Source organism: Prionailurus bengalensis, chromosome A2 (genome assembly GCF_016509475.1).
Source record: "Prionailurus bengalensis isolate Pbe53 chromosome A2, Fcat_Pben_1.1_paternal_pri, whole genome shotgun sequence".
NCBI classification, from domain to species: Eukaryota; Metazoa; Chordata; class Mammalia; order Carnivora; family Felidae; genus Prionailurus; species Prionailurus bengalensis.
Genome location: NC_057348.1, coordinates 113757634 through 113780284, shown reverse-complemented (window position 1 = coordinate 113780284; position 22651 = coordinate 113757634). Strand labels below are relative to the sequence as shown.

General features: G+C 42.4%; 1 protein-coding gene across 4 annotated transcripts in view; it reads left to right on the top strand.

Annotated features, from left to right (window-relative positions):
* Nucleotides 1-22651, top strand: part of CDCA7L (cell division cycle associated 7 like) — a 39445-nt gene that overhangs the window by 4477 nt on the left and 12317 nt on the right. For all 4 annotated transcript variants that reach the window (XM_043589065.1, XM_043589066.1, XM_043589068.1 and 1 more), the window contains exon 2: nucleotides 17764-17904. In XM_043589065.1, the coding sequence (XP_043445000.1) occupies nucleotides 17764-17904 (141 nt within the window). The remainder of the gene's footprint in view (nucleotides 1-17763; nucleotides 17905-22651) is intronic.

Here is a 22651-nt window from a genome sequence, read left to right as displayed (position 1 = left end):
GAAGTGGCTTGTATTATCTGGATTTTAAAGATACGGGGAACTGGAGTGATTTGCTCTGGGCAACCCAGCCAGGCAGGAGGCTGGATTCTGTCCTCACTCTTGCCACTGGACTCCTGAGATCCGTCTTGGCAAGTGACACAGCTTTCACTGAAATAATGTTATGAGGATAGAAATCTTTGTCCAGCTTACAGTGCCATTGAGTTACTCAAGGACGTGCTAAGTATAATGTATTGTGTAAATATGAGGGGTGGTGAGCACTTTTGAGTTTTCTCATTCCTTTGCTCTTCCCTTTAACTCCAAGGGCTGGGGGCATTAGCTGCTCTGGTTCTTCTTTTTCTTTTCTTGTTTTAAGTTTATTTATTTATTTCGAGAGACAGAGGCAGAGAGAGAGAGAGATGGAGAGAGAGAGAATCCCAGGCAGGCCCCCTGCACTGTCAGCAGTGTGGAGCCTGATGTGGGTTTTAACTCACCAACCACGAAATCATGCCCTGAACCAAAATCAAGAGTCAGATGTTTAACCCACTGAGTCACCCAGGCCCTGGGTCTGGTTCTTTTTTAGCAGCTGGCCAGATTACGCTTTGGACCAGATTCTTTAGGTATAGTGTGTAAAAATGTGGGAATATGAGTAAGATCCACAAAGCTCTTATATAGGAATGGTACTTAGATGAATTTTTGTACAAGTAATAACATGCTCATAAAAGCTGAAATAAAAACAAACTTGGAACTACTGCTCTACCTTTCCTATTCTCTGGGTGTAATTTTTCTAGATATTTCCCATCTGGTGTTTGCCTGTGTTTAGTCACCATTTTTGCCTAATTTTGTAGTATGATTGCCATTTAAATTCTGCTTTCTTTAGCACTGTCCGTGCTATTTCTGGGGAGCTTGGAGGTCTTTGCAGTTTTCGTTTTTAATGACTGCAGTGTTTCATTGAAGTGTGTATTTTATGTATTTTTCTGTTGAAAAATTTTTCTTTATTAAAAGAAACTTTGCAATACCACAGCGGTGGTGCATACCTAAGCCTTGTGTTAGAGTCCACGCTGTTGTTGTTTTTTTTCTTTAGTTTTATTTGTTTTGAAAGCAAGAAAGCATGAGTGGGGGAGGGGCAGAGAGAGGAGAGAGAGAGAATCCCAAGCAGGCTCCACACCATCAACACAAAGCCTGAAGTGGGGCTCAAATCCACGAACAGGAACAACATGACCTGAGTGAAGTCAGATGCTCAACCAGCTGGGCCACCTAGGAGACCGAGTCCATGCTGGTTTTTTTTTTTTTATTTTTCTTTCTTTCTTTTTTTTTTTTTAAATGTTTGTTGTTGAGACAGAGTGCAAGTGGGGGAGGGGCAGAGAGTGAGGGAGACAGAATCAAAGCAGGCTCCAGGCTCTGAGCTGTCAGCACAGAGCTGGAAGTGGGGCTCCAACTCAAAAACTGTGCAATCCTGACCTGAGCCCATGGAGGCTTAACTGACTGGGCCACCGAGGTGCCCCCATGCTGTTTTTAATTACCGTTTCTTTATCATGTACTTACTGCCTCCTGAAAGGAATGTGCCTGATTTGCAGTGGATGGGAGTTTCCAACAAGTTTTCCTAAGGCATTGCCCCCTGTTATTACTAGCCAAGAGAAAGCCAGTGTGTTTGCTCAGGTTGGAACCAGGGCTCCTGATAATTAGATGGAAACATTGTTTTCTTCCTGAATGTAGAGCACCTCCCCTATGTTTTTAGTTTGGGAGACTGCAGAGAGTAGTGGTAGAGGTCTGTTCCTCACCACCTAGGAAACCAAGAAGATCCGAGAATGTGCTAATGGATGACGGCCTCAGTGCCTGTGGACTGGGCTATGCTGGAGTTTGTGCAGGTCAGTCATGTTGATGTGGAAGGACAGGGATACCCTGCTCTGAGCCCTTTGCCTCTGTGGCACCGGACCACTTTTTAAAAAGAGTTGCCCTCTTTTGTTTTGTTTATTTCAGTTATAAATCTTCTCCTAGGTGTCTGAAAGTGTTTACTGAAGGTTGGATGTCCAAAGGTAAAACAGTGGCTCCGTAATAAGGGGTTTCTCAGAGCTAAGAAAAATGTATTTCTGGATCTGTGTGCACGCATACAAACTGGGTGCAGTTTGTAAAACTTTACCAGACGGTACGCTTAAGGTATATGCACTTTATGTCACTTAAAATGTTTAAAAATAGCCACCCAGGTGTGTGGGTGATAACTTCCCAGGTGTCTTGTGCCCCCCCCCCCCCGCTGGTCGTACTGATGTCCTCAGCGCTGGGTATGGTCCAGGGATCCCTTCCCCCAGACCCCAGGCCCTCCATAGCAGCCGCACAGCTGTGTGGGCAGGCCCCCATCTTTAAACCTCTGCTGCAGGAGGGTCCTATGTACCTAGAGAGTGCCTTGCAGTTATGATTGAGCTCTGGCGTCCAGGTCTTCTGGCACAGAGCCTGGCGTGGCAGGCCTCTTCCTCTGTCAGGAGGGCCTTAGGATTTACCCCAGGGTAGTGGCTGGTGACCCTGAATCACGTGGCAGGCCGAAATGGTAATTATCCTGATGTGTGAAGGGTCTGGCATATAGCAGGGGTTAAATATTTGTTGAATTGTACAAAAAAACCCAACAAAAAACCCTGATGGTTTAGAGCTGCCACTGTGTAGGGAGTGGAAGTAAGAGTTAGGACAGACTGGAACATGCTTTAGCAGGGCTTCTCAAATGTTTCTGTTGCACTAAAAGCGGAGAGGCCCAGAGGCCTGCCCCAGAGGCCTGGAGGTATAGCAGCCAGCCTTGTCTGTGCAGGGGATTTTTTCACCCATCTTCAGTTTTACCCAGTTTTATTTTTAAAAGTTAGGCCTGTTTTGCATTATGTTCCATATACATATATATAAAGCTTATTTATTTTGAGAGAGAGAACATGAGCAGGGGAAGGGCAGAGAGAGAGGGAGACAGGATCCCAAGCAGGCTCTGTGCTGTCAGCGCAGGGCTCAGCTCGGGGCTCCATCTCCTGAACCATGAGATTGTGACCTGAGTGGAAATCAAGAGTTGCACGAAATTAACTGAGCCACTCAGGCGCCCCTCCATAATATATTTTTATTTATTTTAACACGGAAAGGATATTTAAGATTACTCTCCTGGGAAGAAAATTCCCTTCCCCTGCCCCACCTGTGATGGTGAAAGCCTCCCAGCCCTCCCTGAGTTCACGAGTTTGACAAGCAGGGTGAGTGTAAAATTTAGAGCATACCGGTAACAAATCCTGAAATAGAAAAGATACCTCCCTGCCTGCTCCCCCACCCCATAATATCTTTTTATTTAAAGCTCCATGACTCGGAGGGTAATTAAATGGAAAACAAAACAGAACACTTCAGTTGATACTGATATAAATGCCTAAGCATATTTTTTTTTAATGCAAAATGTCTAATGCCTCTATTTTGTTCTCCATTAGCAATGGCTTAAAATGGAAAGTTAAGAAAAATAAAAGTGCCTTTAAAATTACTGCTTATTCTTAATTCTCTCTTTTATTTTTTTTCCTGACAGTTGGTCCCAGGCATTTTTTATTGGGGGATTTTTTTAATTAAAATAATTGAAGGCAGCGGGGGGCCTTGTGGTGGGGGGTTCTTACAAAACACTGCCCTTAATGGACTTAAAACAAAGCCTCCATCATTTTGTTTTCCCGCAAGGCCAGCTTCAACATCTCACTGAAAAGAGCCCCTAGTCCTCAGGCCAACCTTCATTGTTACTAGTGTATCCTCTTCCTCCTCGGCTGTGGTTGGGACCAGAAGGGACACACTCCTAGGGAGTGTGTGCATTCACTGTGGCACAAGGTCAGGAGCTAAGTAGTGTCAGCAGCCCATAGGCCGCGTCTCAAAGATTGGGCGCATTCCCCTTCCCACTCTGCCAGCAGGGCCGAAGTGTGTCAAGAGGACCCCTGTGTTAAGGCTTTCAGGGCTGGGCTGTGGGATGAATATCCCTCCCCCACGCCCCTGTCACTGTCAGGGTCTGTTCCCTGCTTGTTTGGAGTAAGTGTGGGGTCACCTGCCTCCTCCAGGCAGTCACCTCCTGCCTGGCTGTTCTCCACGCTCTTGCTTCCCCGTCGGTCTGCCTTCAGGCTGACTCTGCCCTGCAGTTGTGGGGGCTGCCACCAGTGGTCCTTCCTGACCATACCCCTCACCGCTGGGTCATTTGCCCTCCTGGACTTATTTCCCGGGTAGTCCTATTTCTCTCACCACATTGAAACAGCTTGAAGATTGTTTCATCCTACGGTACATGACTCACCCTTCATGGGACTCGTTAGCATGATACCGTGCTGACATGCTCTTGAGTAATACACTGGGCAGTAATACACCCTTTAGTAACTCTCGGTAACGAACGTGGACCCAGCATCTTCACAGAATGCTGTTCGGCCATAGTTGGGAGGCCATCAGGGCTCTGTACAATTGATCAGGTTCCTTCCTTCTGGATAAAGGAGAGGGATGCATTTTCCTGGCTCTCCTAACAGGCAAGACTGTTTGACCTGCTTTGGCCCATCAAATGTGAGAAGGGTTGTGTGTCACTTCTGGGTGGAATTTTCTAAATGCCAGTGCGTCATTTGCCACGTCTCCTTCCCTCCGCTTCTGCATCTGCCAGCGTTCCAGGTAGCGGTAGCTGTGTCAGCCCAGGTCCTGTGTGAGGACAGTGCGGAAGAGTGTGGAATGGTGCACCTGGCTTGCCCGGGATGAACGTGTCATCAGCAGGAGAGAAGCCTTTTTTTGTTTCAACCCTTTAAGACTTGGTATTGTTTCTTCCTGCTTGGTAACCTGGCATGTCCTGACACACAAAGGCTCTCCTATCTTAGCTGTTGGATTTGCTCTGTGGTGTTCATCAGAGTGAACTGGGGTTGTCGTGGTAATAGAAATACCTGGGCTTCTTTTCAATTGTTAGTTTAACGGGCTGAGGTGGGTGCTCCTAGTATTAAGGGGTGTGGAGTGCAGGGACAGTATAAGTGCCCTGTGGTGGGCAGGAGAGCCCATTGGAAGCCATAGTCATTCTGTCCAGAATACCCGTAGCACCTTGTTGAAAAACACTTGAGAGCAGACTTGTCCAGTGTGATAACTGGTCTTGTAGAGTCTAGTGAAATCTTGACATTGGCTTCAGATTTCCAGTCTGCTGACTTTTCTGGAAAAGGAAATTAACCAGCTCTTCCCAAGTGGTTTGGCTGCTTCCCTCCCGGGACCTCTGCCAAAACTCCATTTCCTCTGTTACCCGATGGCTCCTCTAAGCCCTCGCACATACGTTTCTGTAAGTTTCTCTTCACTTGTAATTTCTTTCTTCAAAATAATGTTGGTGATTTTTTTTTTTTTGCCTATTATTTCATTGTGGTAAAGTATGCATTAGCATGGCATTGACTATTTCAGCCATTTTTAAGTGTATAATTTGTTGGCCAGAAACAGTCACGTTGTTGTACAGCCATCACCACTGTCCATCTCCAGAGCTTGTTCATGATCCTAAACTGAAACTCTGTGCCCGTTGAACACTGACTCCCCATTCTCACCCTCCCCCTTGTTCCACCACCATTGGTAACCTTTCTACTTTTCTGTCTCTATGAATTTGACTATGCTAGGTACCACAAGTAAGTGGAATCATAGATACTTGTCTTGTTGGGTCTTATTTCACTCAACATAATGTTTTCAGTTCATCCATGCTGTATGTCAGAATTTCATTCCTGTTTAAGGCTGAGTAATAATACTTTGCATGTGTATACCGTATTTTGTTTATTCATTCACCCATCCGTGACGGTTGGGCTGTTTCCACCATTTGGCTATTGTGATTAATGCTACTATAAACATTGGTATAAAATAACTGTTTGAGTCTCTGATTTCACTATTTTTCATACAAAGACCAAAAGTGGGATTACTGGGTTATATGGTAATTCAGTGTCGGAGTTTTTGAAAAGCTACCATATTTTTGCCATAGAAGCTGAATTGCTTCACCTCCTCACCAACATTGCACATAAGTTCCACTTTCTCTACGTATATATCAACACTTAATTTCTGCTTTTTTCAAGTAACAGCCATCCTAATGGATGTGATGTGGCATCTCATGGTGCTTTTGGTTTGTATTTCCCTAATGGTTAGTGTTTTGAAGCATCTTTTCACATGCTTCCTGGCCATCAGCTTGTTTTTGGAGAAATATCTTTTTAAGTCCTTTGCTCTTTTAAATTGGGTTTTGCTGTTGTCTTTCAGCTATAGGAGTTTTCTTTGTATTCTGGATATTAATCCGTTATCAGATACATGATTTGCAAATATTTTCTCCCATTCTGCAGGTTACCCTTTTCAATCTCTTGATAGTGTCTTTCGATGTATAGAAGTTTTTTATTTTGCCAAAGTGCAGTTTATCTACTTTTTTTTTTCCCTGTTGTTGCCTCTACCTTTGGTGTCACATACATGAAATCATTGCCAAGTCCAATGTCATGAACCTTTTCCTTTATATTTCCTGCTAAGTTTTAGAGTTTTAGCTCCTACGTTTTAGGTCTTGGACACATTTGGATTTTTTTGTAGGTTGTTGTGTTAAGATAGGGATCCAGCTTCATTCTTTTGGGTGTGGATATCCAGTTTTCCCAGCATCATTTCTTGAGAAGATTCTCCTTTCTCCATTGAATAGTCTTGGTACTTTGTCAAAAATCATTTGACCACCATATATGTGAAGGTTTATTTCCAGGCTGTCTGTTCTATTGCACTGTCTTTACACTAGGACCACACTGTTTGGATAACTTTGTAGTGAGTACTGAAATCAGTAAGTGTAAGTCCTCTAACGTGGTTCTGTTTTTGTATGTATGTTAGGTATTTTTTAAAGATTTTAAGTAATCTCTACACTGAATGTGGGGCTCTAATTTACAACCCCTAGATCAAGAGTCGCATGCTCCAGTGACTGAGCCCACTAGGGGCCTTTGGTTCTTCTTTTTAAAGATTTGTTTTGGTTATTCTGAGTCCCTTGAGATTCCACATGAGTTTTAGGAGGGGCTTTCTCCTGCAAACAAATATTGCTGGGATTTGATAGAACTGCATTGCATCCGTAGATAGCCTTGGGTAGTATTGTCACCTTCACAGTATTAAGTGTTCCAATCCATGAATGTGTGATGTTTTTTCATCTGTTTCTGCCTTCTTTAATTTGTCTCAGTGATGTTTTTCACTGTAGTTTTCAGTGTAGTCTTCTGCCTATTGCTTCAGGTAATTCTAAGTGTTGCATTCTTTTTGATGCTATGGTAAATGGAATTGTTTTTTTAATTTCCTTTTCAGATTGTTCATTGTTAGTGTGTAGAGATGCAACTGATTTTTGTGTGTTGATTTTGTACCCTGCACCATTACTGAATTAGCTAATAGGGCCCATGGGTTTTATGGAATCTTTAGGCTTTTCTGTATATATGATTATGTCACCTGCGAACATAATTTTACTGCTGCTTTTCCAATTTGGATGCCTTTTATTTCTTGTATAATAGCTCTGGCTAGAGCTTCAGATACTATGTTGAATAGAAGTAGTGAAAGTGGGCATCCTTGTCTTGTTGCTGATCTTAAGGGAAAGCTTTCAGTTTTTCACCATTATGATGTTATCTGTTTATCCATATATGCCCTTTATTATGTTGAAGTTTCCTTCCATTCTTTGTTGATTAATTTTTTTGGTTTGGTTTGGTTTTACCCTGAAAGGGTGGTGAATTACGTCACATGCTTTTTTTGCATCTGTGGAGATGATCATGTGTTTTGTTTTCTTTTATTATGTTAATCATAGTGTATTACATTGGCTGGTTTTATACGTTGAACCGTCTTGCACACCAGAAACATGTCTCACTCAGTCATCTTGTATAATCCTTTTTTTTTTTTTCTACGCTACTGCATTAGTCTTGTTAGTATTTTGTTGAGGATTTTTGCATTGATATTCACAAGGGGTATTGCTCTGTGCTTTCCTTGTAGGGTCTTTGGCTTTGTTGTGAGGGTAATACTGGCCTCATGGAATGAGTAAAGAAGTGCTCTCCAATTTTTTGGAAGAGTTTGAGAAGGGTTGGTGTTTAACTTTTAAGTATTTTATTCACCAGTGAAGCCATCTGGGTCATGGGATTTACTTTGTTGGGGGGCTTTTGATTACCAATTCAAATCCTTAGTGGTGAGAAGTCTATTCAGATTTTCTATTCATGAATCAGTCTGGGAAGGTGTGTGTTTCTAGGAGTCTGTCCATTTTATCTAGCTAACCTAGTTTGTTGGCATTCAGTTGTTCATAGGACTCTTTTATTATCCTTTTTATTTCTGTAAAATTGGTAGTAATAACCCCACTTTATTTCAGTAATTTGTATCTTTTTTTCATCGTGGGTCTAGCCAAAAGTTTGTCAATCTTGATATTTTCAGAACACCAGCTTTTGGTTTTGTGGCTATTTCTCTATTGGTTTTCTATTCTCTATTTGTATCTGCTGTAATCTTTATTATTTCCTGCCTACTCTTATCTTTGGATTTAGTTGGCTATACTTTTTCTAGTTCCTTTTATGGTGTAAAATTAGTTTGTTGGTGGGGCACCTGGGTGGCTCAGCTCATGATCTCACGGTTTGTGAGTTCGAGCCCCACGTTGGGCTCTGTGCTGACAGCTCAGAGCCTGGAGCCTGCTTCAGATTTTGTGTCTCCTCTCTCGCTGCTCTTCCCCTGCTCACATGCTGTCTGTCTCTCTCAAAAATAAATAAAGATTAAAATTAGTTCGTTGGCTTGAGATCTTTTTTAACATAAGTGTTTACAACTTTAAATTTCCCTTTTAGCTTTGCTTTCTCTGCAGACCGTAAGTTTTGGTGTATTTTGTTTTCATTTTCACTTGTTTGAAAGTGTTTTCTAACTTCCATTGTGATTGTTTCTTCTTTGGAGTGACTTAGTGGTTATTTAAGGGTGTGGTGTTTAATTTTTACGTATTTGTGAGTTCTAGTCTTCCTTCTGTTACTGATTTCTGGTTCTGTTCCATTCTGATCAACAAAGACAGTTTGTATGATTTCAAATGTTTTAAATTTATTCTGACTTATTTTGTGGCCTAACATATGGTCTGTCCTGGGGAGTTTTCTGTGCGACCTTGAGGAAAATGTATATTCTGTGTTGGTTGGGGTGTTCTATATATGTCTGTTAGCTCAAATTGGTTTATCGTATTGCTCAATTCCTCTATTTCCTTATTGATCTTCTGTTTTACTGTATCCATTATTGAAACTGGGGTATTGAAGTCTCCAACTATTATTGTAGAACTGTCTCTCCTTTCATTTCTGTTAGCATTTGCTTCATATGTTTTGGAGCTCTGAAGTTTTGTGCATGCGTATTTTTAATTGTTATGGCTTGTTGGTGAATTGATCTTTTTAACAATATGCCCTTGTAATATTTTTTGACTTAATGTCTACTTTGTCTGACACTGGAATAGTCATTACAAGTCTCTTTGGGTTACTATTTGCATTGAATATCTTTTGTGTCCTTTCACTTTTCAGCCTAAATGTCTTTTTAGGCATGAAGTGAGTCTCTTACAGATAGTATACATTTGGATACCAGTTTTGTTTTGTTTTTTAATTCTTCCTTCCTGTGTCTTTTGATTGTAGAGTCTAATCTGTTTGCATTTTTTTTAACCTTTTTTAAAAGTTTATTTATTTACTTGGAGAGCGAGTGGGGGATGGACAGAGAGAGGGTGAGAGAGAGAATCCCAGATAGGCTCCACACTGTCAGCACAGAGCCCAGTGCGGGGCTCAAACCCACGAATTGGCAAGATTATGATGAGCTGAAATCAAGAGTTGAATGTTTAACCAACTGAGCCATCCAGTCTCCCTAATCTGTTTGCATTTAAAGTGGTTACTCATAGGGAAGGACTTGTACCATTTTGTTTTCTTTTGTTCTCTTTTTTTTTTTAATAGCTTTTTTGCGCCTTGTTTCCTCTGTTAGTGCCTACTTTTGTGTTTTGTTGATTTCTTTGTAATGGTGTATTTTGATTCCCCTTTCATTTCCTTTTGTGTGTATTCTATAGATTTTTTTTTCCTCTGTGTTATCATAGGGGTTACATATAACGTTCTCTAATTAAAATAATTTGATTGCTACCAATTTGTCATTGGCATACAAAACCTCTACTCCTATACAGCTCTGTCCCCTCTTTTGTTATTGATGTCACCGATTACATCTTTATGCATTGTGCACCACTAACAGATTCATAGGTGCATTTTTATACTGTAGAAAAGAAAAAGTGGGGTTACAGATTGAATTTACATTAATACCAGTATTTATATTTTACTTGCAAACTTTATATTTCATATGGCTTTGAGTTACCCTCTGGTTCCCTTTCATTTCATCTCAGAGGACTCCCTTTAGGCTTTCTTGTTAGGCAAGTCTGGTACTAATGAACTCCCTCAGCTTTTGTTTATTTGGTAATGTCTTCATTTCTCCCTCATTTTTGAAGGACACTTTTGCCAGATACAGAGTTCTTAGTTGACAGAAGTAAGTTTTTTCCTTCAGTGCTTTACACACGTCATCCCACTGTCTCCTGGCCTTCAAGATTTCTGCTGAGCAGTCAGCTGATTATCTTGTGGAGGACTCCTTATATGTAATGAGTTGCTTTTTTCTGGCTGCTTTCAGTATTCTGTCTTTGTCTTTTTGTTTAAGTTTATTTTATTTATTTTGAAAGCACCAGTGGGGGAGGGGCAGAGAAGGAGAGAGAGAATCCCAAGCAGGCTCTGAGCAGAGCCTGACACGGGGCTCGAACTCACAAACTGTGAGATCGTGACCTGAGCCGAAGTTGGATGCTTAACTGGCTGAGCCACCCAGGTGCCCCACACATTTTTTGATTGGATGGTTTTTGTTGCTGCATTGTAGGAGATCTTTATCTATTCTCAGTGCTAGAGCCTTACTGCTTACATGATTTGCAGCTATTACCCCATTCCGTAGGTTGCCTTTCACTGTCTTAGTAATGTCCTTTGATACATAGATGTTTTTACTTTTGATGAAGTCCATCTTTACCAGTTTATTTTTCTTTTGTTACTCATGTTTTTGGTGTCCTCTTAAGTTCAGGTTTTTTTGATTGAATTAAATACTGAATACTAACTAATACGTAGTTATTTCATTGAAAAATTGCATTTGCTTGGGATGTCTTTTGTAGGGGTATTAACAAGTTGTGTGCCCTTTAGTAAGTAGGCTGAACTTTGCTGCCTTTTGGAATGAGGGGAGGTCCTCCAACTGATGGATGACATCTCATCACACTTTGGTAATCCTTGACTTTATGATCCTCTTATCTATTAATAGTTCATATACTCCTGTCACTCTGAGTTTAACCATATTTTCTGGAAGTCTTTGAATCTCACTGTATGTATGTATGTTTGTTTGTTTTTTTTAACTACCCTGTTTTAGATGTATATGACCAAATTTCTGTTTTGAAACCTGAATCCCATTTGTTCTCTCCTTAGTTCTGTGTGAGGGTGTTTGTCCAGGCGTACTCTCCGCTTCGTCGAGGGTGCCCTTAAATGACACAGTTGAGAAGGACACTTGTCTTAACTTCTGTTGCTTTCATCACTTAGGGAGGTTGAAGACTTTTAAAATAACATTTTTAGCCTCTTCTCTGTTCCTTTTTAGTGGATTTTCTTTGTTTTACCTATTTTATCTGTGTGACTCTTGGAACATACCATTTTGTATGAGCTTCTCCGTAACATTAGTAATTTGTCTACTTGTGGCACATCTTTTCTCCCAAGTTTTTTTCCTTTGCAAAATTTTTCTTTTTAGAAGTTTAAAACTGTTAAGTGGTCCATGATCCTACTCTTTTCCAGTTTTTAAAATTTATTTTTATATTCTTTTTTTCCTTTTTTTTTCTTTTTGTTTATGTTTTAATTTTATTTTTGAGAGAGAGAGACAGAGTGTGAGTGGGGAAGGGGCAGAGAGAGTGGGAGAAACAGAATCTGAAGCAGGCTCCAGGCTCCAGGCTGTCAGCACAGAGCCCGATGTGGGGCTCGAACTCACGGTTGGTGAGATCATGACCTGAGCCAGAGTTGGACGCCCAACTGATTGAGCCACCCAGGTGCCCCTTTATATTTTTATTTTAAAGAGAGAGTGAGCACACAGGCAGGAGAGAGGGGCAGAGGGAGAGAGAGAATCCCAAGTAGGCTCCACTCTCAGCACAGAGCCCGATGTGGGGCTCTGGGACCCACGACCTGGGATCATGACCTGAGCTGAAATTAGGAGTTGGATGCTCAACAGACAGAGCCACCCGGGCGCCCTCTTTTCCATTTTGATCTGCTTAACATGCGTGCTTAAAGTCTCCCCCATTCAGAGGCCAGCTGCGTGTTCACATTACATATATTCTCCTTTGTGGTATCGAGAGAGAAGCAAAATGGACTGGGTTATTCTCCTTAGATAGGCAGTTTTGCCATCATCAGTGATTGACATCATCTTTTCCCCATTGATGTGTGGTGTTCTTCTTACCAAATCTTAATTCTATGTGCTAGGATCCAAGTCTAGGAAATCTGTAGGTCTACACTGTTTCTACATAATTTTCTTCCTTTTTCCTGACTAAGGCTTAATTTATATACAGTGAAATTAATCGTTTTTATTGTTCAGTTCTATGGATTTTTGTGTAATCACTGCCACAATTGATTTTATCATCTCTCAAAAGTTTCCTCTGACCTCTAGCCTCAGGCAGCCATTGATCTGTGTTCTGTTTCTATAGTTTTGCCTTTTCCAAAATGTCACATAAGTGGAATCAGACAATATGTAGCCTTTTTCATTGGGCCTAATGCATTTGAGGTTTATCCATATGGCGTCTATCAGTAACTTTTTTTTTTATTGCTGGCAGTATTCCATGGTATTTCTGTCCCCCGTTTTGTTTATCCATTTCTACCTGATTTGGATTTGTTATGGGTTTGGGAATAAAATTGCTGATTACAAGTTTTTTGCAAACCTATGTTTTCATCTCATTTGGGTAAACACCTAGGAGCAGGAATGCTGTATCATGTGCTAAGAGTGTTTAATTTCATAAGAAGCTGCTAAATTGTTTTTCCAAAGCGGCCCTACCGTTTGATATTTCCATCCCCCACTTATGAGAGTGCCGGGTGCCCCGCATCCTTGTCAGTCAGTGGATTGCTGCTGAGCTGCACAGAAAGATGACAATCCTTGGGCCTGATGTCGTGTTCCATTGCTGAACTGGTCACACATAGGAAGGATGTCCCCTTGAACCTTTTATCAGGTGCGTTGCGTAGAAATCTTGATTTCTTTGTCGAGTCTGTTAAATAGCATTTTTTATTGAAGACACTTGAGTATCTTATGAAGATTTTTGCTAAATCCTAGAGCTTGTGACTGAAACTCTTCATGCCTTTTGAAGTTAGGCAGCAAGAAACAGAGCCCTGAATGCCCCAAGAATGCCTACTGGTGTTTGCTTTTTTGAAAGCGTGTTCTTTCCTTTTGTTCCCAATTGGTAATTACAGTGCCCTAATGGTACCTCTGGAGCAGATGCAGAAGTCTTAGATGAAGAGGGAGGAATTGGGCCGACATAGGCTTTGCATGGGGCGGGGGCCGAGGGTTGGGGGGTGCTGCCGCTACAGCCCGGGGCTGATGCAGTTGTGGCCGGAAGAAATTTACTCGTATTGCCAGCCTTTCCAGCCTATCCATTCCTTACGGATGCTTCTGTTAAATCATTACATGGGATGCGCTTCCTTCTTTCACCTTTTATGTTAAAACAGGCTTCTGGGGGCGCCTAGGTGGCTTACTTGGTTAAGCATCTGACTCGTAGTTTCGGCCCAGGTCATGATCTCCTGGTTCCTGGGATCTAGTCCTGTGTTGGACTCAGAGTTGAGTGAGGAGTCTGCTTGAGATTCTCTCTCTCCCCTTCTCTCTGTGCCCCTCTCCAGCTCTCTCTCAAAATAAATGAATTTAACAACAACAACAAAATAGGCTTCTGAGCCAGCGGAGCTCTCTGATTCATAGAACGGTGGTAAGTCAAACGGAAGCTAACTGGAACCAGTCACGATCCTTCATTGCCACTTTAGGGACTGAACTCCCTAAAATCTAACACACTTTATGCTTCTCCAGTTACAAGTGTTTTTTTGGTGTATTGGTTGTGATGGCTTAACAAAAGTATCTTTGAAAAGAAAGATAAGGGTGCCAAATACTGTTAAATTTACCTCCTGAAGAAAAGTTTTAATTTTTCTGCCAAGAACCATGTCAGGCTTTGTGAGGAGCTTCTCAGCATAAATGTGGCAGTGTTTTTTTTTGTTTGTTTTGTTTTTTGTTTTGCTGTTGTTACTAGAACTCTTTCTGTGTCTGCCCGAATGCTGAGACCATTTCAGGGTTCCACACGGACGTAGTTATTGTAATAATTCTAAGTGCCAGTTTCACATAAGAATGTCTTGTAGCAATACATATTATTTTATGAAAATCTCCAGCCTTGAGGACACCTCTTTAATATTCATATGATGAAATGGGAAGTACAGGTAAAGTACATTTGCATCCTCAAGTTCAGTGATGGGCAGGTTATCTCAGGGCAGAGGTCTAGTAGGTAGTGGGACTGTATGCCAAGGATCCAAAGGACTGCAAAGGAATCTGAAACTCGATTGTCATTGGTGGTTATTGTTGGTAGTGGTGTTGGTGGTATAAGTTGGAAACTGTTTTGTGTGTGTTGTAGATAAAACAAGTGGGTACGTACATGAGAAATACTGAGAGTTGGAGGTTTTTTTAAATAAAAAGTTCTAAGTATTTATTTTTGAGAGAGACAATGAGAACATGAGCAAGGGAGGGACAGAGAGAGGGAGAATCCTGAGCAGGCTCTGCACGGGGCTCGAACTCACAAATCCAGAGATCATGACCTGAGCCAAAAATAAGAGTTGGATGCTTAACTGAGCCACCCAGGTGCCCTGAGAGTTGGAGTTTTCATTGTGGGGGAAGGGAGATAATAATGGGGGAGTTGCTGTACTGGATTTGAGTTCAAGGTGTCATTATGAACATGTGATTTGGAATATTTAAAATATCCTTGCTCTGTCCTGGCAAAGAGCTTAGAAGCAGTGATAACTTAACCAGCAAGGAGCACACCGAGTTCTCAGATCTGATTTCTTTTTTTTTTTTTTTTTTTAATTTTTTTTCAATGTTTATTTATTTTTGGGACAGAGAGAGACAGAGCATGAACAGGGGAGGGGCAGAGAGAGAGGGAGACACAGAATCGGAAACAGGCTCCAGGCTCTGAGCCATCAGCCCAGAGCCTGACGCGGGGCTCGAACTCACGGACCACGAGATCGTGACCTGGCTGAAGTCGGACGCTTAACCGACTGCGCCACCCAGGCGCCCCTCAGATCTGATTTCTAAATGCCAGTGCACCTTGGAGAAATGGCTGATCCGAGGTCTGGGCAGGGAAAGTATAAGGCTCACTTGGCACAGTTGTGCCTCAAAGGAAAGAGGTTCCCACAGACTATTAGGGTTGTGTCAAAAGGACATAGAAACTCTCTTGAAGGAGCTCCCCCAGTGGCCAAATTTAGGACAATTTGAGCATCAGAAATAATGGTGACAGTAGTGGATTATATAACACGTTGAATAAAAAAAAATTCCATGAATCTACATGGGAGGGAGAGAAGGGGAAAGAGGGGGCGACAGCAAGAGACAGAATCTTGTGTTCCAGAAGAGTGCCAGCTAGTATATAAAGGATGAATCAAATTTGAAAATGACCTTTTTGCAACCCCTAGTGTGTAGTAATTGATTCAGGTAAGACTTACCAATGGTTGCTGAAACTACTGAGTGAATTGTTATCAGGGGAAGGATATCCACAGAATGTCAACTATCACCCTACTTATTTCTCACTAAGTAAAAAGGGGAAGAGGTATTTTTGCTAAGGAGAAATCTGGCACGTCCTACCCCCACTTGTTGATCAGAGAGCATCACCACTAAAAAAACAGACAGCCAGACATGTTGTGCTTTCTGAATAAAGCAGCAGCAATGCCTACAAAATAGTCATCATCTTCCCAGAAAGAAGTGAACTTGAATCTGCTGAGCTTATAACTTCAACTACCAAATCACAGGAAATCCACAGGGACAGGGGAGTCTGGTAAATATCATCTTGCAGCTGCAACAAACAAACAAAACTTCAGCCTTCCAGACTCTTGCAGACTCTACAATCAGATGACCCAGTTTGTTCAAAAGTAAGTTACCAAAAGAAAAAAAAGGACACCTGCGAAAAGTATTAAGCGACCTATTGATGTGTATTTGGACCCTATTCAAATCATGATACAAATGAACTGTGAGTTACAAAAATAAGTTAACAGAACCTAGAACACAGACTATATTTGCCCATGATACTGGGTGAAATGATACTATGTCTGCAGTTGCTTCAAAATGATTTGGAAGGAGGGCATTTGAGTAGAGCTACAGATGAATCAAATTGATTCATGAGCAAATAATTGCTAGGGAGTCCATGTGTGTATTCCTTATACCGTTCTACCTACTTAAGAATATGTTGGGAAATTTTTATAATTATGTTAAAAAAACACTGATTATTAGGGGATAACCTGATATTTTTGTGCCTCTTTTTGCATTGCATCTGTGTAGAATCGTCAACAGTATCTTAAATATATCAGGAATCAATCACATAAGCTCAGGATGTATGACATTCTACAAGGCAGTCGTCCTAGGCTATTTAAATAATGTCAGTGTTATGAAAAGCAACGAAAAACAGTGTCCTAAAAAAACGAAGACAATGCATGATATCTGGTTGAATGGATCCCCTTTGTCCCCCCAAAATTACTAAAGACATTTTGGCGACAGTTGTAGATATTTAAATATGAACTTGTAGTAAATGATATTATGGAATTAATATTATTTAGGTGTGATTGTAGTTTTGGGGCTGTATAGGAGAATGTTTTTATGCTCGGGAGATGTGTGCTAAAGTATTTTAGGGTGAGTTAGTATGTTTTCTGCAACTTACTTTGAATATACATGGATTGAGTTGGCTCATGCGAAATGGCTGTTTTTCTAGGTCACAAACAGTGAAATACTAGCTAATGCCTATGGTTCCACCTGATGTTTGTTGAAAGAGAAAACAAGCAAATGGGGCTCCAGGTGAAGAATATATGGATGTTTGTACTGTTCCTTCACCTTCCTGTGGCTTTGAACTTTTTCAAAATCACGAGTTGGGAACAAATAGGCAGTCAACATACAAACAGGAACTCTGAGCAAATACATACTTGTTACATCAAGTGTGCTGACAACATTCTTTCTTGGGATAATTGCCCATAATACGGTTTAAATTCTCTTGGGATTAATTCTAGAAGTACTTGATTGAGAATATAGAAAAGGAGTAAATCTGCTTACTTTATTGTGTGAATTTTCACATCTGAATCAGCAGATGACAAAAGGAACAGAAAAATTAAAGAGCTATAGGTGGAAATGAAGAAAAGAGGAGCTTAGTAATTATCTTACGTAATGTTTTTTACATGGATGACATTTAAAGACAGATCCAGTGTAGGAGACAAATAGATTGTGGTTTCTCAGAAACCATTGATGGTTTCCTTATTTTTTTCGTGAAGAGGTCAAAAACAGCATCTATCTAGCTATGGCCTTGACATTCTCTGTAATATGGGATAGATCTCTAGAATTTGAAAAAGAACAGTTTTGTTCTCCGTTCCCCCTCTTCTTTTGTTGCCCTGAGGTATCAACTGAAGCACATTTTGCTCGGTTACTGGGGTCTTCTGGGCAACCATGGCAGATTGATAGAGCTAGGAGATGCTAATTCCTACTCCTCTCTAGAAAATTTCCCTAAGTGAACCCAGCCCCTGGTTTTATCCTTCTTCTTTTTTGAATCCAAAACAGATCCCTAAAGAAGTGGCTGACATCTTTAACGCCCCCAGTGATGATGAAGAGTTTGTCGGTTTCCAAGATGATGTTCCCATGGAAACCTTCTCATCAGAGGAGAGCTGTGATAGTTTTGACTCTCTGGAGCCAGGGAAACAGGTACGGATGCTTCCTTTTCTGACAGGTGTGGCCTTCTGGAAGCCTGGATCTTGGTTTGGGTATTCTTTTGAGTGTGGTCTGAGATTGGTGATAGCAGTTGATGGTTGAGAATTTTTGAAGCATTATGCCTTCATATTTCAAGAACCGGTGAGCATTCCTACATCACTTATACTCTTTAAGTCCTTTCTGTGTACAGTAATTTTTTTTTTTTTTTTTAATAAAAGGGGCCTCACATCTGAGCCATTTTCTTTGCAACCTCAGGGCTGCAGCCTGTGTCGAGGCTGTATTCTGAGTGCTCCCACATGGCTGGCAGGAGAGGGCTGGGTCCACCTAGCGACAGTCCACACTGCAGTGCAGGAACATGTGGTTACCATGAGACATTTGTGTTTCTGTGCTCCTGCGGTGTGGTTCTTCCAGCACCTCACTCCTGGACGTGCTGGGGAGAACGTTATTCTTTCTTTAATTACTTAGATCTCTGGCAAACACAAGTTGCATTTCTCTGAGAGTTGGATTCCTGGAGGTTTATATTGTGCCTTAGCAGCAGCATGGCCAGTCAAAATAGCTAGCCTTCTGTGGCACTTACTTCGGAGTTCATTGTGGCTCTCAAAATTCATCATCCTCCCTGGACCATAGCCTGTCTTAAAAGGCTGTAAATTAAACCTGCCTTGCTTCAACTGGGCAAGTACAGGAGGAGAAGCAGGTAATTACATAGGGGTAGTGCCTGCTTCGTCACTCGGCTGCCTGTGTGTTGTGGCCTCTGTGGGAGCTGGTCTTTCTCGGGTTCAGTAGCCTCCCTGGTGTCTGTGGTCCTCACTTTCCTTGATGTCTCCGTAGCATTTGACCCACCAGCCACCTGCTTCTACTCCCCAGGTTTCTTCCTCTCTCTCACGTCATTCATTCTTTGTGGTCATCTCTATTTCCTGTCCCCATATGTGGATGTTCTTCAGGATTTTGTGTCCAGACCTTTCCTTTTCGTGACCTAGGGGTTGGCCTGCTTTCAGCCATTACCTCCAAGTTCTCAATGACTTGCCTTCTCTCCAGCCCCACATGTAACCTGACTGCCAGTTGGACCAGCCTTGATCAAGGGAGATCTCACACTCACCATTTTCCCTTCCCTGGTTGTCCCTTTGTCTTCCTCATTCCTATCCTTATCTTTGGTGTTCTTGACCCCTCCTTCTCCTCTCCCATCTCCCCAGCTCCCTTGCAGGAGTCTCTGAATCTTCTGCCATGTTGCTGTCCTTCATCCCTTCCCTTTTCTCCTCCCTTCGGCTCCCAGGGTCCTCATAGCCTTTACTTCAGTTACAGAACTGAGCTCTGGTCATGATCATGGCCTTATTCAGAAGCGAGTAGTCTCTCCATCTGAACACAGTCAGGCAGTGGGGGAGGGGAGAGCCTGTAGATCCACCAGGAGGGGCATTCTGAGCAGTGCAGGGTGTGGGTGATGGGCTTTGTCTAGAGCCCAGGAGTGCTGTAGGCATTAAGAAACAAAGCAGCTTCCATATCTTGGCTACAGTAAATAATGCTGCAGTAAACATAAGGCTTTCAAATTAGCATTTTAATTTTCTTTGGGTAAATATCCAGTAGTGGAATTAGTGGATCATATGGTATTTCTATTTTTAATTTTTTTAGGAACCTCCATACTGTTTTTCCACAGTGGCCGCAACAGTTGAGTTCTTGTCTTTTTGTGTTGGCCATTCTGAGAGGTGTATGGTGACACCTCATTGTGGTTTTGATTTGCATTTTCCTGATGATGAGATAGGGAAGCAGCCTAAGTGTCCATCAGAAGAAGAATGGATAAAGAAGATGCTGAAAATGTATATGATGGAATATTATGCAGCCATAAAAAGGATGAGATAGTTGCCTTTTGCAACAACATGGATGGACCTAGAGTGTATCATGCTAAGTGAGATAAGTGAGACTGAGAAAGACAGATACCCTATGACTTCACTCAGGTGGCATCTAAAAATTAAAAAGCAAAATCAGACCTATAAATACAGAGAACAAAGTTGTCAGCAAGGAGGGAACTGGGGAGATGGGCAAAATGGGTGAAGGGGAGAAGGAGAACTAGGCTTCCAGTTTTGGAGCTAATAAGTCAGGGCAATAAAAGACACAGCTTAGGGAATACAGTCAGTGACACTGTAATGGAGTTGTATGTTGACAGATGGTAGCTACACTTGTGAGCCTAGCATAATGTATAATATTGTACACCTAGAGGTAATGTAACATTCTGTGTTCGCTCCACTCAAAATTTAAAACAAAAAGCCACAACAGCTGCTTTTGATACTGGGACTGCTGCTACTTTTGTGCCGTCAAGCTTGCCCATCCTGTCCGTCCTGCCCACCCCTGCCGAGTCTGTCGCCAGTGTGCCTTAGATGGCCCGTGACCGTGTGCTTTTCATACAGATTGCATTTAATTCGTGTACCTCCCTGGGACAGCGTGGGTTTTGTTATTATCCCTATCTCACAGGGGATGAAACTGAAGCTCAGGGCAGTGAAGTGACTTGTCTGAGCGCCCACATCTGAAAAATGTCTGAGCTGGGGTGTTTCAAACCTGGGAGCATCACCTCTCAGCCTCTTCCCTCTCCCTGCCCCTCCGTGGTGCCGTAGACACAAAACTGCGTGGACGCCCTCATCGTGCACTGGTCTGCCCTTTGTACACGCTGGTCCATGCTGTGCCTTCTGCTTGCGTGTCCTCTGCTTTCTAGACTCTACCTCGGTTCAGATCCAGTCTAGATGCTGCTGCTTCCTGAAGTTTTACTGGGTTTTCTTTCTTTCTGTGTGCCATGTTGCATCTTCCTTACAACTCTGGTCCTCATCATGGTTACTTGTGGATCTGTCTCACTCCGCACTAAATTGTAACCTCTGCAATGTTTGAACGATGCTTTCCAGCTTTCCTGGCTTGGACTGCGTACTTGTGTTGTCTCTTCCCTCATGTTCTCTGGGCTCAGCCCCTGTTGGTGAATGAGCGCCCATTGGCTAGAATTGAGGTGGGATGCTGGTCTAACTGGTTCAGGCCCCCGTCGTTTTCCAGTCTGTTTCTTCACGTCCCATGAGCTTCAAGATAAAAAATGTAAGCACTCTGTTAGATCCTCTTATCTGTTACTTCGTTACATCCCTGATTGTGGTACATAAACACAGATGACCAAGATGCAGAACATACCACCTGGTATTGATTGTAAAGGATCACATGCTGCAGAACCAAGAGCTGTGTGAGGGTTGTAACCAGGATTGCAGCCAGAATGTGGAGTGGATATTTTACTTCATACAGACTCCCCTTAAAAAACAGGGTTTTTTGGGGCACCTGGGTGGCTCAGTCGGTTGGGCGTCCGACTTCGGCTCAGGTCATGATCTCACGGTACGTGAGTTCGAGCCCCGCGTCGGGCTCTGTGCTGACAGCTCAGAGCCTGGAGCCTGTTTCAGATTCTGTGTCTCTCTCTCTCTCTCTCTGACCCTCCCCCGTTCATGCTCTGTCTCTCTGTGTCTCAAAAATAAATAAACGTTAAAAAAAAAAAAAAGGGTTTTTTTAATATCTTGTGGAATAAGGAGAAGAAAAGCAGAGGCCTTGGTTTAGGACTGTGGCTAAGTTGTTTTTCTCTGTTAGAACTCATCATCAAAGGTATTGATTTCTCTCAGGCCGACCACTTCCCTCTGAGGCCAGCTCAAAGGCTAAAGAGAGCCAGAGGACCAGACGGTTGAAACTTGCTGTTCTAGGATGTGACCTGTTCTCTCTGGGCCCTAGGCAGGGACTGTGGGTGTATGATAAATGTACATATAGACCCCATTGCCCGAACACAGCCTGCAGAGGCCAGCTCAGGGCTCTGTGAGCAGGATATTATCTACCCTTGGAGGTGGCAGGTTCACGGTGGGTTTCCTTGGAGCCAGCTATGCACCATTCTTTTTAATAATAAACCCAGGCCTGTTGCTTCACCACCCTGAGCCCACACTTTCCCGATCCATGGTAACCAGCCGAGAGAAGCTGCATGAACTTGCACACAGTATGTAGCAATGTTGACTTTGGTCTTCCTTAAACACAATTTGAATTTCACTTTAAAGAAACTTCCCTTTTGTGTTTGTATTTTTTTTTTCAAGCAGCTGCACCATAGCTATCAACAAAGGAACAAAGTAATTTAGCTCCAAGCACACTCACTCCAATTACCCGTAATAATTCATAGGAGACATTTAAGCTTAAAAAAATGCTGGATATAGGCATTTCTTTCTCTTTCCCCCTGTAAATTTTTCCACTCATCTATTATATCTATTTTTCTCCAGAGATTATCTGATCTGAAGAAGTGTATAATTAAAGTCAGAGAGAGGCAGTGGGGGGAGATCAAGATTCTCCCAACTAAATGTGGTGTGATGAGGGGTCATTGCTATATCGGGTGTGGGAGGAAGAGACGTCAGAGGCAACTGGGGACACGGACTTCAGCCCTGGTTGCCAACTTGGAGGAGGCTGGTTTGTGGGTCTCCTTTCTGTACTGCAGGTCTGTCTTTTCCCTCTTTTCTTTCAAGATAGCCATTTAGAGAGCTAGAGAGTATTTTTCCTTTTATGGGTTCTAAAGACCGAAAGAGTCATTGGAAAATGTCTTTCCTTTTTAAAAGTCTTAGAGCATCTTTCTGTCTGCTCACTTGCTACCTCTTGGAGGTTGCTGGCCTTGTGTCTCCTGCAGGAGGGGCTCTCCTGGGAGTTGGGAAGATTGATGCTCCCATCACCCCTTCCGGTGGGTGGTGATGGAGCAAAGCCGTGGGCG